Below are 17,828 nucleotides of genomic sequence, written 5' to 3' on the forward strand. Positions count from 1 at the left end.
TTTGCATCTATTTTTACTCATTTTGCATCTTTTTGTGGTAGTTTTGCATCTATTTTTACTCATTTTGCATCTTTTTGTGCTGGTTTTGCATCTATTTTTACTCATTTTGCATCTTTTTGTGCTGGTTTTGCATCTATTTTTAGTCATTTTGCATCTTTTGTGCTGGTTTTGCATCTATTTTTACTCATTTTGCATCTTTTTGTGCTGGTTTTGCATCTATTTTTAGTCATTTTGCATCTTTTTGTGCTGGTTTTGAATCTATTTTTAGTCATTTTGCATCTTTTTGTGCTGGTTTTGAATCTATTTTTAGTCATTTTGCATCTTTTTGTGGTGGTTTTGCATCTATTTTTAGTCATTTTGCATCTTTTTGTGGTGGTTTTGCATCTATTTTTAGCCATTTTGCATCTTTTTGTGGTGGTTTTGCATCCCCTTAGTCATTCCTTGTCTCTCTGTGTTCGGTTTTGGTCCTTTTGTCTGCTCGTGGTCATTCAGCATCTCTGTGTGATCATGTTCAGTAATCCCTCCGTGCCTCAGCCTGAATGAATATGATAAAAACTTTAGAGGAGAAAGAATAACCTGGCCACTGTGGGGTGCAATGATCCCCGTGTCCCAGTGTCCGTGCTCTTATTTTGAAAGCGGCAGCCGGAAGTGCGTGCTTCATTGTGTGGGCTCTGGTCCTCGGCTCCGCAGCCTCCTCCGGTCGTCGTCATGGTGCAGATGATGGAGTCTCAGTGCGAGTACTTCATGTATTTCCCGGCGGTGCCCATCACGGACCTGTCGGACCCGGCCCGCTACCGCACTCTGCCCCGCAGGAGTCACCTGTACCTGGGAGAGACGGTCCGCTTCCTCCTGGTGCTGCGCTGCAGAGACGCCGGAGCGACTCCACCCGAGCACGGCCCCGGTGAGCGGGGGGGCCTCCCGGTCCGGCGGGTGGAAGGGAGGGGGGAGGATGTGTTTGATGTCTTTATATGTTCATGTAGAAGGAAATTACTGTCTGAACCAAGTTAGAGATTATTACTATTATTATTATTATTATTATTATTATTATTCATTTTGCATCTTCTTGTGGTGGTTTTGCATCTATTTTTAGTCATTTTGCATCTTCTTGTGGTGGTTTTGCATCTATTTTTAGTCATTTTGCATCTTTTTGTGGTGGTTTTGCATCTATTTTTAGTCATTTTGCATCTTTTTGTGCTGGTTTTGCATCTATTTTTAGTCATTTTGCATCTTTTTGTGCTGGTTTTGCATCTAAAACACTTTGAAACACTGGACCAAACCAGAGCTAAAGGAAATAAATCACATTAGCGGTGAAACCTAATGGAATGACTGTAGCCAATGAAGATCCTCACAACCATGAATATGAATATTATCCGTGTGCATGATTTTCCAGCCGGGGTTGTTGACGGCCCTGCAGTCGGCTTTGGGACGGAGTCGGCCAGTAGCCGGGCGTGGAGGGAGCTGGCCGGCTCTCTGTGCGCCGTGGCCAGCGTGAGTCCAGGTGAAAGTAGCCGCCATCGAGGCAACCACCACCAGCATCACCACGACTACCAGAGCAGCGGGGACGAGGCCAACGAGGACGTGGAGGAGGACTACATCGCGGCAGCAGAGGCAGCCATTGCGGCGCTCGGCAGCAGGGTGGACTCCCGGTGTCGGAGCTTCAGGGACTGCAAGCCGCTGCTCATCCACAACTCATCTGGGACGGCGGCGAGGGAGTTCCGCAGGGCGCCTGTTCAGGTACAGCGGGGTTACCCGTGTTGATAGAGAGGAGGGCAGCAAGTCCAGGGTCTACGGCAACTATGTGAAACAGAAATATCCCAACAGCTATTGGATAGATGCTAAGAAGCTGGTGCAGACGTTCATGGTCCCCAGAGGACAAACCATAAGGACTCTAGTGTCCTCATGACTTCTCCTGTAGCATCTTCAGCGTGTCCAAGTTTGAAATATCTCTAACTATGGAGTTTGGCACACACACACTCTCAACATGTTAATGTGTCCATTACGGTGATGAATGAATAAGTTACTGCATGAGATGCTGGACATAGTAAACGTTACCTGCTGGACATCAGCATGTTGTTGTGCTCCACATAAGCTAAACGTTAGTTTATGGAATCAGTTACAAGTTACTGAAGCTGCTCAGACGGAGTTGAGTTTGATTCCTCATCCGTGCGTCTCTGTCTCCGTGTCAGTCTCCTCTGGACGAGCCGGTGGTTCTGACGGATGAAGTGATCTTCCCCCTCACCGTCTCTCTGGACAAGCTCCCCGTCAGCACCCTCAAAGTCAAGGTGAGGACCAGCATCTGCCGCTCTGACTCCAGGTTTTTTAAAGCGTTTGTTATGTTTGATAAAGAAAAGTGCAAATATGAGATTTTGATATCAAGGTCACTGTCAGAGGAAATATCATGGTCTCCATCCTCCACCATCTTCAGCCTCTTGTCCCTGTCAGGGTCTCGGGGGGCTAGAGCCGATCCCAGCTGACATCGTGAGGCGGGGTCCACCCTGGACAGGACGCCAGTCTATCACAGGACACATAGAGACGAACAGAGACAGACAACCATTCACACCTACGGGTGATTTAGAGTCATCAATGAACCCAACACCTGCACGTCTTTGGACTGTGGGAGGAAACCGGAGAACCCGGAGAAAACCCACGCAGACACGGGGACAACATGCAAACTCCACACAGAAGGGACCCAGCCGAACCATGAAACCCTCTTGCTGTGAGGCGACAGTCCTAACCACCACACCACCGTTCACGAAGTAAACAGGAAGCCGTTGGGAACCCCTCCAGCCCAGTTTAAACTGGTTTGGTCCAGAGAAGACACCGCTTGTGTGTCCAGCGTGAGTTGAAGTCCTCCTTCAGGGAGACAGGAACCTCCAGGGTTGGTCGGCACTACACAGCGCTGTGGTTGCTTAGTCCATCCAGGGTCAATAAACGTTGCAGTGGAAGACGTCAGATCAGATCTCCTGAACTTCTCTAGAGTCTCTGAGATCATGGCTCTCACACAGAGACACTGTTAGGGAGGAAGTTGTTTTGATGCCAGAAAAGAAGACGAAGTCTCAGAGTCCTGTGTGAAGGGTTGTCTGTCTCTGTTCGTCTCTATGTGTCCTGTGATAGACTGGCGTCCTGTCCAGGGTGGACCCCGCCTCACGCCCGATGTCTTCTGGGATCGGCTCCAGCCCCCCGAGACTCCGACAGGGACAAGAGGCTGAAGATGGGTGGATGAATGAATGAGTTCATTTATACTTGATCAAGGAGAACGGAAGAGTCGTCCACATAAATAAGAGCGTGAGGCCGTCTCAAATCCAAAGGTCAAACAGCAAAGATCAGATTCTTGTATTAGAGCACGTGTCAAAGTGATGCAGTAAAGCTCTGCTGTGGCTGAACACACCTGACTCCACTCACTCAATCACCTGAACGGCGTCACACAGTCGATTCGTTGGACCAGGTGTGTTTTACTGGATCACTTTGACACCCCTGTCCTAGAAGGTGGACTGAGACAGCTAGAGGAGATGTGTTAACATCCACCTGGCTGTAACGCATGAACATGGAGATGAGGATTCACACCAGCTAGGAAATGCAAAGTGTGACCCAGTGACGGTGAGCGCTATCATCTGACTCCACAGCTGTGTGTGTGACCTGCACAGAGAGAGACTGAAGACGCCAAGAGAAGTCATGGTCTCGGCGTGTTCCTCCACGATCCAGGGCAGATCAACTGACCACCGCAGTGATCTAAAGACAGGCCTTAAACGATAGCTCTCCACTATAGCACAGAGGGAAAGATTCATTAACTAGGCCTGTGAACGTTCTCGTGTGTCCAGGTCGTTGTTATCCTCAAAGGACCAGGACCAGGACCAGGACCAGTCCCAGTCTGGTCCTGGTCCTGGTCCTGGTCCTGGTCCTGGTCCTGGTCCTGGTCAGATGTGTCCATGAACTGATGAAGCCTCTTGAATCAGAGGTGAAACGTCTTCCTGACAAAGAACCAAGTCCAGTTGTTTTTGACTGAAGTTGCTTTGAGGATTCATTAACTACACAAACTGTCTAGTCCGGGGGGGCAGCTCCGGTCCTGGAGGGCCACTGTCCTGCATGTTTCAGGTTTCTCCCTACTCTAACACACCTGAGTCTAACAGTAATCAAACTGTGACGAGCTTCAGCTGCTTGATAACGAGCACATCATTAGACTCAGGTGTGTTGGGGAACCTAAATCATGCAGGACAGTGGCTCTGCAGGACCAGAACTGCCCCCCCACCCCTGGTCTAGGGAAATGAAATGTTCCCTCACAGCCACGACCCAAGGAAACTCCTCAAACTCTTGACTGTATCTGGCAAGTTTGTGAGAATCTGTCCACGGACTGGAGTTCCTTACGGCACACGCAGAAGGACTCAGGTGTGAGGTGAAAGCAATCTCATCTCATCTTCAGCCTCTGATCCTGGATCAGGTCTCAGGGGCAGCAGCTCCAGCCTCTGATCCTGGATCAGGTCTCAGGGGCAGCAGCTCCAGCCTCTGATCCTGGATCAGGTCTCAGGGGCAGCAGCTCCAGCCTCTGATCCTGGATCAGATCTCAGGGGCAGCAGCTCCAGCAGGGACCCCAAACTTCCCTTTCCCGGGCCACATTAACCAGCTCTAACTGGGGGATCCTGAGGCGTTCCCAGGCCAGTGTGGAGATCTAATCTCTCCACCTGGTCCTGGGTCTTCCCCGAGGCCTCCTCCCAGCTGGACGTGCCTGGAACACCTCCCTAGGGAGGCGCCCAGGGTTCATCCAGACCAGATGATCCTGAACCACCTCAAAAAGGTGAAAGCCTTGTCAGTAAAATAATGTATATCTGTCGGTGAGTCCTTTCCTCCTGTGCCGTCAGGTGATGGTCACCGTGTGGAAGAAGGAGGCGGAGAAAGCCGAGGTGCAGGAACTCGGCTACCTGAGCGTCCTGCAGCAACGAGAGCCGACACACACCTTCAGACACGACCTGAACACCTTCAAGGCTCAAGGTACAACACACGGGGTACCTCTGGTCCTCTGGGTCCCCACGGGTCTCCCCTCCGCAGGTCTGATACCCGCAGGTTTGCAGCTCTGATGCCAAAGTCACACCACCTGGATTGGTGTAAAACACTGAAAGAGTATTTCTCTGTCATATATGATCGTGAACTGTTGGTCCCAGACATTTGAAGACGTCCCCTCAGACTTGTTTGTGATGAATGAGTCATGAAAACTCCTCCTCTCGTCCACAGTGAGCACCACTCTGACCGTCCTGCCGCCGCCCACCGTCCGCTGCAAGCAGATGACCGTCTCTGGGAAGCACCTCGCCGTCCTCAAAGGTCAGAGATCGATCGTCAGCAGTTCTTATACTGTTGTTATTATGGGATGCACGTTTCTCAGTGTGTGTTCTGGTGGACTTCAGTCACAGCCAGAGTCCTGCTCCAATCCAACCGTCCACGTCTCGCCATGTACGCTCAGAATGCCCGGATGTGACTTGTTCGGCCCATTTTTATCAAGGATGCATCGTGCGCGACTTGTGTGGACCTTGGACGGCCAGGTTTCCCAGAATGCATTGCACATTAACGGCTTCTAAGCTAACAAGTCCGAACTTGGAACTTGTTTCTATCTAATGTCCACTTAAAGCTGCATTCTCTCTAATGTCCAGCAGGAGGAGACTCCACTTAAAGCTGCATTCTCTCTAATGTCCAGCAGGAGGAGACTCCACTTAAAGCTGCATTCTCTCTAATGTCCAGCAGGAGGAGACTCCACTTAAAGCTGCATTCTCTCTAATGTCCAGCAGGAGGAGACTCCACTTAAAGCTGCATTCTCTCTAATGTCCAGCAGGAGGAGACTCCACTTAAAGCTGCATTCTCTCTAATGTCCAGCAGGAGGAGACTCCACTTAAAGCTGCATTCTCGCTAATGTCCAGCAGGAGGAGACTCCACTTAAAGCTGCATTCTCTCTAATGTCCAGCAGGAGGAGACTCCACTTAAAGCTGCATCCTCTCTAATGTCCAGCAGGAGGAGACTCCACTTAAAGCTGCATCCTCTCTAATGTCCAGCAGGAGGAGACTCCACTTAAAGCTGCATTCTCTCTAATGTCCAGCAGGAGGAGACTCCACTTAAAGCTGCATTCTCTCTAATGTCCAGCAGGAGGAGACTCCACTTAAAGCTGCATTCTCTCTAATGTCCAGCAGGAGGAGACTCCACTTAAAGCTGCATTCTCTCTAATGTCCAGCAGGAGGAGACTCCACTTAAAGCTGCATTCTCTCTAATGTCCAGCAGGGGGAGACTCCACTTAAAGCTGCATTCTCTCTAATGTCCAGCAGGAGGAGACTCCACTTAAAGCTGCATTCTCTCTAATGTCCAGCAGGAGGAGACTCCACTTAAAGCTGCATTCTCTCTAATATCCAGCAGGAGGAGACTCCACTTAAAGCTGCATTCTCTCTAATGTCCAGCAGGAGGAGACTCCACTTAAAGCTGCATTCTCTCTGATGTCCAGCAGGAGGAGACTCCACTTAAAGCTGCATTCTCTCTAATGTCCAGCAGGAGGAGACTCCACTTAAAGCTGCATTCTCTCTGATGTCCAGCAGGAGGAGGCTCCACTTAAAGCTGCATTCTCTCTAATGTCCAGCAGGAGGAGACTCCACTTAAAGCTGCATTCTCTCTAATGTCCAGCAGGAGGAGACTCCACTTGAAGCTGCATTCTCTCTAATGTCCAGCAGGAGGAGACTCCACTTAAAGCTGCATTCTCTCTAATGTCCAGCAGGAGACTCCACTTAAAGCTGCATTTTCTCTAATGTCCAGCAGGAGGAGACTCCACTTAAAGCTGCATTCTCTCTAATGTCCAGCAGGAGGAGACTCCACTTAAAGCTGCATTCTCTCTAATGTCCAGCAGGAGGAGACTCCACTTAAAGCTGCATTCTCTCTAATGTCCAGCAGGAGGAGACTCCACTTAAAGCTGAGGTTTGAGGTTTGAACACAGACTGAATCCGTTCTTCTTCGTCTCCTTCAGTGTTGAATGAATCTTCTCAGGAGGAGGTGAGTGTCCGGGATGTTCGGATTCTACCGAACCTTAACGCCTCCTACCTTCCCATGATGCCTGACGGCTCCGTGCTGCTGGTGGACAATGTGTGGTACGTACGACACGTGGACTTCTGTCACGTCGGACTTGTGTTTTATAAAATATGTCCCTTTGTTGCTGCGATGCAATGCGCTGCATGTAATCATGTTGTTTAGTTCTGTTCAGCTGAACATGTCTGATGTAACGGCCTCTCTCCTGCTCTGCAGCCACCAGTCCGGTGAGGTCGGCATGGCGTCCTTCTGCAGGGTGGACAGCTCGGCCTGCCGCCTTCCCAGCATGCTCAGCGCTCTGGAGGAGCACGACTTCCTGTTCCAGCTGCACCTCAACGACATGCCGCAAGACGACTCCAACGAGGTTCGATCGAAAGAGTCGGAAGATTGAGTCCAATAAGAAACTCGCTCGTTAATAACCGTGACATCAGAATCAGAACATTTCCTTTATGTCGTCACAGTGCGTCCGTTCACTGTGTTATTATATATTTATATTTCCAGGGGCTGGAGGTTCCTCTGGTCGCCGTGCTGCAGTGGTCAACTCCCAAGATGCCTTTCACCAACTGTATTTACACGCACTACAGGTAACACACGGTTCACCTGAAGTCACACGTCAGGACTGTAAACCTGCACCTGTTCAGATGAACCAGCATCCCTGCCCCCCCCCCCCCCCCCCCCTCTCTCAGGCTGCCCAGTCTCCGTCTGGACCAGCCCCAGTTCGTCATGACGGCGAGCTGCCCGAGCACCGTCAAGGTCAAGGAGCACTTCAAGGTCAAATACGTTCTGCTCAACAACCTGCAGGACTTCCTGAACGTACGGCTCGTCTGGACTCCAGAGGGTCAGTGTCCTTCCACTTAAAGCTGCATTCTCTCTAATGTCCACTTAAAGCTGCATTATCTCTAATGTCCACTTAAAGCTGCATTCTCTCTAATGTCCACCTAAAGCTGCATTCTCTTCTAATGTCCACTTAAAGCTGCATTCTCTCTAATGTCCACTTAAAGCTGCATTCTCTCTAATGACTACTTAAAGCTGCATTCTCTCTAATGTCCAGCAGGAGGAGACTCCACTTAAAGCTGCATTCTCTCTAATGTCCACTTAAAGCTGCATTCTCTCTAATGACTACTTAAAGCTGCATTCTCTCTAATGTCCAGCAGGAGGAGACTCCACTTAAAGCTGCATTCTCTCTAATGTCCAGTGTGTGTGTGTGTGTGTGTGTGTGTGTGTGTGTGTGTGTGTGTGTGTGTGTGTGTGTGTGTGTGTGTGTGTGTGTGTGTGTGTGTGTGTGTGTGTGTGTGTGTGTGTGTGTGTGTGTGTGTGTGTGTGTGTGTGTGTGTGTGTGTGTGTGTGTTCAGGTCGCGCTCACGTGGACGATGCGTCGCTGGCTGCCGTGGTCTGTCACACGCCTCTCAGTAATCTGGGCCACTGTCGTAAAGGCAGCACGCTCTCCTTCAGCGTGGCCTTCCAGGTCCTCAAAGCAGGACTCTACGAGGTACACGCACGTTTCATATCTGTGGTTTTCTCATTTATGCATTTTATAGTTACTCTGTTCCATTATTGATTGATGTAACTCGGATGGTTCCTGTGTTTGATGAACTCTGTCTCTGCAGCTGAGTCAACACATGAAGCTGAAGCTGCAGTTCACGGCCTCGGTGTCCAACCCTCCGCCTGACGCTCGCCCGCTCTCACGTAAGTGATTCACCGTCCTGCCCCGAGCTAACCACTGTTAGCCACGTACGTCCTCTCCAGGATTTCTCCGTTAAAAGTTGTTACACGAAAAACTGAATCTCGTAAGTTCAGAAAAAGACCATGGGATGATTTAACGCTGGAATTACACTTGTAACCTTAGTAGAGAGGTCATTCAGGGCGCCCTCCCACTGTGCGTGCGTCCCGTGCCCCGTGCTTTAGGGTCCTTGTCCCCCCCCCTCCACTACCTGGGCCTCGGAGAATGCTTCTTGCTGCCTATAACTCAAACTCTCCCAGGACGTGCAGAGTATTTCCCTCCACAGAGACGTAACGTGTCCTCTCCTCCGTCCCCCTCAGGTAAAAACAGCCCGTCCAGCCCGGCCTTCAGGGACCTGCTGGACCGGCACCAGGCCAGTCTGGGTCGCTCCCAGTCCTTCTCCCACCAGCAGCCGTCCCGCTCCCACATCATGAGGTGAGTCGTGACTTTGACCCCACATCATGAGGTGAGTCGTGACTTTGACCCCACATCATGAGCTGAGTCATGACTTTGACCCCACATCATGAGGTGAGTCGTGACTTTGACCCCACATCATGAGGTGAGTCGTGACTTTGACCCCACATCATGAGCTGAGTCATGACTTTGACCCCACATCTTGAGCTGAGTCATGACTTTGACCCCACATCATGAGCTGAGTCATGACTTTGACCCCACATCATGAGGTGAGTCATGGCTTTGACCCCACATCATGAGCTGAGTCGTGACTTTGACCCCACATCATGAGCTGAGTCGTGACTTTGACCCCACATCTTGAGCTGAGTCATGACTTTGACCCCACATCATGAGCTGAGTCATGACTTTGACCCCACATCAGAATCAGAATCAGAATCAGAATACTTTATTGATCCCCGGGGGGAAATTCTTTTGTTCGAATGCTCCGTGCACAGTAGAAACAAGCCATAAAGATGAATAAGTAGAAATAAAATAAAGTAAGGATTCAAATAAAGTACAATTAAGATAAATCTAAAGTAGCTAATAAATAGCCAATAAAATACAGTACAAATAAATAATAAACAATCAAGTAAACAATCTGAGGTGAGTGTGAAAATACAATCTGAGATATATACACTGTACAATTAGGTTGTTATGGCAAATGAAATGAAATGAGAACAGATATTTATATTTTGTTTTGTTTTGTTTTGAAGTAGTCAAGAGTCCGATAATTAAACAGATGAGTTGTACAGTTTAATGGCCACAGGTAAGAATGACCTCCTGTGGCGCTCAGTGGTGCATTTAGGAGCAATCAGTCTCTGGCTGAAGGTGCTCCTCAGTTCAGCCAGAGTGTTGTGGAGAGGGTGAGAGCCATGCTGCAGTATCGCCCGCACCTTCAACAGCATCCTCCTGTCTGACACTGCAGCCAAGGTGTCCAGCTCCACCCCCACAATGTCACTGGCCTTTCTGATCAGTTTATTGAGTCTGTTGGCATCTGCAACCTTCAGTCTGCTGCCCCAGCACACTACAGCAAACAGAAAAGCACTCGCCACCACAGACTCATAAAACATCCTCAGCATGGTCCGACAGATGTTGAAGGAGCGGAGCCTCCTCAGAAAATAGAGGCGGCTCTGTCCCTTCTTGTAAAGGACTTCAGTGTTCTTAGTCCAGTCCAGTTTATTGTCAATGAACACCCCCAGATATTTGTAGTGTTCTACAATGTCCACGTTATGCCCCCGGATGGAAACTGGGGTCACTGGTGTCTTTGTCCTCCTCAGATCCACCACCAGCTCTTTGGTTTTTGCTGTGTTGAGCTGCAGGTGGTTCAGCTCACACCATGTGACAAAGTTGTCAACCACAGCCCTGTATTCAGCCTCCTCACCCTTACTGATACATCCCACTACAGCAGAGTCATCAGAAAACTTCTGAAGATGGCAAGACTCTGTCTGGTAGCTGAAGTCCGTGGTGTAAAGGGTGAAGAGGAAAGGAGAGAGAACAGTCCCTTGTGGTGCGCCAGTGCTGCTAACCACTGTATCTGACACACAGTGACGCAGGCGCACGTACTGTGGTCGACCAGTGAGGTAGTCCACAATCCAGGAAACAAGGGGGGGATCCACCAGCATCGCCGTCATCTTGTCACCCAGTAGAGCAGGCCTGATGGTGTTGAATGCGCTGGAGAAGTCAAAGAAAGTGACCCTCACAGTGCTCCTCGGCTTGTCCAGGTGGGTGTAGGCACGGTTTAGCAGGTAGATGATGGCATCCTCAACTCCAATCCGGGGCTGATAGGCGAACTGCAGGGGGTCCAGGTGTGGCCTGACCATAGGCCTGAGCTGCTCCAGGACGAGTCTCTCCAGGGTCTTCATGATATGAGACGTCAGTGCCACCGGTCGGTAGTCTGAGAGACCGCTGGGCTGCGGCGTCTTTGGCACTGGAACGAGGCAGGACGTCTTCCATATCACAGGGACCCTCTGGAGGCTCAGGCTCATCTCGAAGACGCGGTGTAGAACTCCACATAGCTGTTCGGCGCAGGCTCTGAGAACCCGTGGACTGACACCATCAGGGCCTGCAGCCTTACCGGCGTGGAGTTTGCTCAGTTGTCTCCGTACCTGAAGCGGTGTAAACTGTGCAGGTTGAGCAGGGGGAGGTTTGAAGTCCAGAGTGAGAGGAGGGCAGGTAGCAGGGGAGCCAGGAGAGGTGTGAAGAGAGGGGGATGGGTGTGAGGGTCTCATGACGTTGAATGAGGTGCTAACAGGAGGAGGAGGGGGGGGGGGGGTCAGAAGCAGTGATGGCTGTAGACAGTCAGCAGGAGAGACAGCAGGGGCCTGGGCTGCAGTGTCAAACCTGTTGAAGAACAGATTCAACTCATTAGCCCCAGCCACACTGCCATCAGATCCACCGCTAGCTGGTCTGAAGCCTGTGATGGTCTTCATGCCACTCCAGACCTCCCTCATGTTGTTTTGCTGGAGTTTCATCTCCAGCTTCCTCCTGTAGCTGTCCTTAGCCTCTCTGATCTTGTTGTTAAGCTCCCTCTGAACGTCCCGAAGCTCCTCCCTGTTGCCACCTCTGAAGGCCCTCTTCTTCTGGTTCAGAGTGGCTTTGATGTCTTTGGTTACCCGGGGCTTGTTGTTTGGGTAACAACGCACAGTCCGAGCTGGGACAATGCCGTCCACACAGAAATTGATGTAGTCTGTGATGCATTCAGTAAGCCCATCAATGTCCTCTCCATGCGGCTCACAGAGTGCATTCCAGTCTGTCACCTCAAAACAGCCCTGCAGTGCCTCATAGCAGTCCTCTGACCATGTCCTCACTGTCTCTGTGGTCACAGGCAGCCTCTTCACTAGAGGCACATAGCAGGGGGTGAGAAGCACCAGGTTGTGATCTGATCTCCCCAGGGGGGGAAGGGACGTGGAGGTGTATGCGTCCTTCACATTAGCATACAACAGGTCCAGGGTCCTTTCCTCTCTTGTTGTACAGGTCACATACTGGGTGAATTTCGGCAGTGTCTTTTTAATGCAGACATGGTTGAAGTCACCCGAGATTATAATCAGAGCAGTCGGGTGTGCGGTCTGTAGTCTGGCTATTGTGGAGTGGATGACGTCACATGCCGACGTTGGGTTAGCGGACGGGGGAATGTAAACAGCCACAACGATAGCATGTGAGAATTCACGGGGTAAATAGTACGGACGGAGGCCCACAGATAACAGTTCGATATCCGGACTGCAGATGCGGTCTTTGATGGTAACGTGACCAGGATTGCACCACCTGTTGTTCACGTAAACAGCAAGCCCCCCTCCTTTACGCTTGCCGCTCGTAGTGCAGTCCCTGTCAGCCCGGACAGTGTGGAAGCCCTCGGTGGAAATATTGTGGTCAGGAACATCCGCGTGTAGCCACGACTCCGAGAAAATCATCAGGCTACACTCCCGGTATTCCTGACGACTCCGGGTTAGCGCTGTTAGCTCGTCCATCTTATTCCCCAGTGATCTCACGTTGCCCATGATGAGAGATGGGAGACACAGCTTGAATGTCTTCCTCTCCATAAGTCTCCGGTGTTTCGCTCCTTTTCTCCGCCGTAGCGATCCTTTCCCTCTGCCTCCACGGTGTGTTTTCCTCCATAGTTCAGCAGGGATGTCCGCCTTCACCGTAGCCGAGCCGGCCGGCTTCAGCTCTATCAGCTGATCCCTGGAGTAAACAATGCGGAGTTGCTGAGCAACCGTCGTGTGGCGGAGTAAAAGCAGCGATTCAACCAAAAACGCCACAACAAAAACTCTCCACACAAGCATGTTTAAAGAGAGAGGCTAATAAACAACTATGTCAAAAGAAAAAAGAAAAAAGTAAGATAAAGTAAAAAGGAGAAAAGTTGAAAACAAAGTAAAAGTAAGCAGGAGCGACTAGAACAGGCTGCATACACCGCGGCGCATGCGCACTCATTTCATCATGAGCTGAGTCATGACTTTGACCCCACATCATGAGGTGAGTCATGGCTTTGACCCCACATCATGAGCTGAGTCGTGACTTTGACCCCACATCATGAGCTGAGTCGTGACTTTGACCCCACATCTTGAGCTGAGTCATGACTTTGTCCCCACATCATGAGCTGAGTCATGACTTTGACCCCACATCATGAGCTGAGTCTTGACTTTGACCCCACATCATGAGCTGAGTCGTGACTTTGACCCCACATCATGAGCTGAGTCGTGACTTTGACCCCACATCATGAGCTGAGTCGTGACTTTGACCCCACATCATGAGCTGAGTCATGGCTTTGACCCCACATCATGAGCTGAGTCATGACTTTGACCCCACATCATGAGCAGAGTCGTGACTTTGACCCCACATCATGAGCTGAGTCATGACTTTGACCCCACATCATGAGCTGAGTCGTGACTTTGACCCCACATCATGAGCTGAGTCGTGACTTTGACCCCACATCATGAGCTGAGTCATGGCTTTGACCCCACATCATGAGCTGAGTCATGACTTTGACCCCACATCATGAGCTGAGTCATGACTTTGACCCCACATCATGAGCTGAGTCATGACTTTGACCCCACACCATGAGCTGAGTCATGACTTTGACCCCACATCATGAGCTGAGTCGTGACTTTGACCCCACATCATGAGCTGAGTCGTGACTTTGACCCCACATCATGAGCTGAGTCATGACTTTGACCCCACATCATGAGCTGAGTCATGACTTTGACCCCACACCATGAGCTGAGTCATGACTTTGACCCCACATCATGAGCTGAGTCGTGACTTTGACCCCACATCATGAGCTGAGTCATGGCTTTGACCCCACATCATGAGCTGAGTCATGACTTTGACCCCACATCATGAGCTGAGTCATGACTTTGACCCCACATCATGAGCTGAGTCATGACTTTGACCCCACACCATGAGCTGAGTCATGACTTTGACCCCACATCATGAGCTGAGTCGTGACTTTGACCCCACATCATGAGCTGAGTCATGGCTTTGACCCCACATCATGAGCTGAGTCATGACTTTGACCCCACATCATGAGCTGAGTCATGACTTTGACCCCACATCATGAGCTGAGTCATGACTTTGACCCCACACCATGAGCTGAGTCATGACTTTGACCCCACATCATGAGGTGAGTCGTGACTTTGACCCCACATCATGAGCTGAGTCATGACTTTGACCCCACATCATGAGCTGAGTCATGACTTTGACCCCACATCATGAGCTATGTCATGACTTTGACCCCACATCATGAGCTGAGTCATGACTTTGACCCCACATCATGAGCTGAGTCATGACTTTGACCCCACATCATGAGCTGAGTCGTGACGTTGACCCCACATCATGAGGTGAGTCATGACTTTGACCCCACATCATGAGCTGAGTCGTGACTTTGACCGCACATCATGAGCTGAGTCGTGACTTTGACCCCACATCATGAGCTGAGTCATGACTTTGACCCCACATCATGAGCTGAGTCGTGACTTTGACCCCACATCATGAGCTGAGTCGTGACTTTGACCCCACATCATGAGCTGAGTCGTGACTTTGACCCCACATCATGAGCTGAGTCGTGACTTTGACCCCACATCATGAGCTGAGTCGTGACTTTGACCCCACATCATGAGCTGAGTCGTGACTTTGACCCCACATCATGAGCTGAGTCGTGACTTTGACCCCACATCATGAGCTGAGTCGTGACTTTGACCCCACATCATGAGGTGAGTCGTGACTTTGACCCCACACCATGAGCTGAGTCGTGACTTTGACCCCACATCATGAGCTGAGTCGTGACTTTGACCCCACATCATGAGCTGAGTCATGACTTTGACCCCACATCATGAGCTGAGTCATGACTTTGACTCCACATCATGAGCTGAGTCGTGACTTTGACCCCACATCATGAGGTGAGTCATGACTTTGACCCCACATCATGAGCTGAGTCGTGACTTTGACCCCACATCATGAGCTGAGTCGTGACTTTGACCCCACATCATGAGCTGAGTTGTGACTTTGACCCCACATCATGAGCTGAGTCGTGACTTTGACCCCACATCATGAGCTGAGTCATGACTTTGACCCCACATCATGAGGTGAGTCGTGACTTTGACCCCACATCATGAGCTGAGTCATGACTTTGACCCCACATCATGAGCTGAGTCATGACTTTGACCCCACATCATGAGCTGAGTCATGACTTTGACCCCACATCTTGAGCTGAGTCGTGACTTTGACCCCACATCATGAGCTGAGTCATGACTTTGACCCCACATCTTGAGCTGAGTCGTGACTTTGACCCCACATCATGAGCTGAGTCGTGACTTTGACCCCACATCATGAGCTGAGTCATGACTTTGACCGCACATCATGAGCTGAGTCGTGACTTTGACCCCACATCATGAGGTGAGTCGTGACTTTGACCCCACATCATGAGCTGAGTCATGACTTTGACCCCACACCATGAGCTGAGTCATGACTTTGACCCCACATCATGAGCTGAGTCGTGACTTTGACCCCACATCATGAGGTGAGTCATGACTTTGACCCCACATCATGAGCTGAGTCGTGACTTTGACCCCACATCATGAGCTGAGTCATGACTTTGACCCCACATCATGAGCTGAGTCATGACTTTGACCCCACATCATGAGCTGAGTCGTGACTTTGACCCCACATCATGAGCTGAGTCGTGACTTTGACCCCACATCATGAGCTGAGTCGTGACTTTGACCCCACATCATGAGCTGAGTCATGACTTTGACCCCACATCATGAGCTGAGTCGTGACTTTGACCCCACATCATGAGCTGAGTCATGACTTTGACCCCACATCATGAGGTGAGTCGTGACTTTGACCCCACATCATGAGCTGAGTCGTGACTTTGACCCCACATCATGAGCTGAGTCGTGACTTTGACCCCACATCATGAGCTGAGTCGTGACTTTGACCCCACATCATGAGCTGAGTCATGACTTTGATCCCACATCATGACCTGAGTCGTGACTTTGACCCCACATCATGAGCTGAGTCGTGACTTTGACCCCACACCATGAGCTGAGTCGTGACTTTGACCCCACACCATGAGCTGAGTCATGACCCCACATCATGACCTGAGTCGTGACTTTGACCCCACATCATGAGCTGAGTCGTGACTTTGACCCCACATCATGTGCTGAGTCGTGACTTTGACCCCACATCATGAGCTGAGTCATGATGAGTTGTGTGTGTGTGTGTGTGTGTGTGTGTGTGTGTGTGTGTGTGTGTGTGTGTGTGTGTGTGTGTGTGTGTGTGTGTGTGTGTGTGTGTGTGTGTGTGTGTGTGTGTGTGTGTGTGTGTGTCAGGACGGGCAGTGCCATGGAGCGGCGGGCCATCACCCCTCCCGTCGGCTCTCCGGTGGGTCGGCCGCTCTATCTGCCGCCGCAGGACAAATCGCTGCTGTCGCTGGACAAGATCGCCAAGAGGGAGTGCAAAGTCCTGGTGGTGGATCCCGTCAGCTAGGGAGCGAGGACGTGAGGACATGAGGACGCAAGGACGTGAGGAGGCGAGGACACAAGGACGTGAGGAGGCGAGGACGTGAGGAGGCAAGAGGTGAAAGGACGAGGAAGAGAAAATCCGTCTTCTTTGATTATGAAAATGACTGAAACGTAAATCAGTTGAGTTCCGGGTGATTCTCTGAAGCCGGTGCCTTTAAGTCCCTCAGAGTCACGTCACAGTTTTCACTCCTACTTTCATTAAAGTTAAACACAAAATGCATCTTAAAGTTAACAGAACAAGTTTTCTTTGCATCATAATGCAAAACAGAAAAACACATTATTTAATTAATTATTAAAAAAACACTTTTGCACGTCCTCACTGAACATCATCTCACTTTTATTCAACAGCAAACAAATAAAATCTGAATTAATTTCCACGTTTGCTGCTAAAGTGATCGTGTTTGACTTTAACCAGAAGACTAAAAAAAGGTTCATTAATTATCTTTAAACAAGAAAAAGACGCTGAGAAGAAACAAACTTCAGGCTCAACAGTTGAACTCTGTTGCATTAATGAAATCACTGATCGTTAACAATAGTTTAGGTTTCCATGGCGTCCTGAATGCAGCGTGACGTCATCACATCAGCTCTTTATGGAGTCACGCCAAAAACACGGCTGAAAAGCTGCAGCTGCACTTTTGATTTAAAGATTCAAATGAGTTCAAACTCGTTCTGTGAAAGGTTTTCATTTATGTTTAGATTTCATGTTTAATGTTTAATGTTTCTGGAGTTTTGTTCAGTTTACAGCAAAATCACCAAAAAGTGTGAACGCTGAATCATATTAATGCAGATTTTTGGAAAAAATATGATGCGACAAAAGTTCTCAAGACCTGCTTCAATTTTACTTACGGTGCCAAATTATAAGAAACGTTTTCTCCGGACACGTTACAGATGGAGACACACAGACAGACAGAGACAAAGACAGACACAAGGACAGACACAAAGACAGACAGACACAAAGACAGACAGACAGACAGACACAAAGACAGACAGAGACAAAGACAGACAGACACAAAGACAGAGACAAAGACAGACAGAGACAGACAGACAGACAGAGACAGACAGACAGAGAGACAGACAGACAGACAGAGACAGAC

The 17,828-nt window shown here is 49.9% G+C and overlaps 2 protein-coding genes across 4 annotated transcripts in view; both read left to right on the plus strand.

Moving 5' to 3' along the window:
- The window catches only part of alg8 (ALG8 alpha-1,3-glucosyltransferase), a 131,176-nt gene that overhangs the window by 10,706 nt on the left and 102,642 nt on the right, over positions 1 to 17,828 (plus strand). The gene's annotated exons all lie outside the window — the stretch shown is intronic.
- LOC310956472 (trafficking protein particle complex subunit 14-like) lies at positions 709 to 16,699 on the plus strand (the record flags this gene model as incomplete). Of its 3 annotated transcripts, none has more annotated exons than XM_083926697.1 (13): positions 709 to 913; positions 1,415 to 1,734; positions 2,187 to 2,282; positions 4,854 to 4,983; positions 5,224 to 5,310; positions 6,986 to 7,106; positions 7,261 to 7,408; positions 7,546 to 7,628; positions 7,731 to 7,882; positions 8,397 to 8,533; positions 8,652 to 8,730; positions 9,085 to 9,199; positions 16,543 to 16,699. In XM_083926697.1, the coding sequence occupies 13 exons, from the start codon at positions 709 to 711 to the stop codon at positions 16,697 to 16,699; spliced, it is 1,830 nt and encodes a 609-aa protein (XP_083782823.1). The 3 variants fall into 3 exon arrangements, with proteins under 3 accessions (XP_083782823.1, XP_083782822.1, XP_083782824.1); XM_083926696.1 differs by having other exon boundaries at positions 709 to 901; positions 1,391 to 1,734; XM_083926698.1 differs by having other exon boundaries at positions 709 to 901.

This window comes from Echiichthys vipera (genome assembly GCF_963691815.1).
Source record: "Echiichthys vipera genome assembly, chromosome: 14".
NCBI classification, from domain to species: domain Eukaryota; kingdom Metazoa; phylum Chordata; class Actinopteri; order Perciformes; family Trachinidae; genus Echiichthys; species Echiichthys vipera.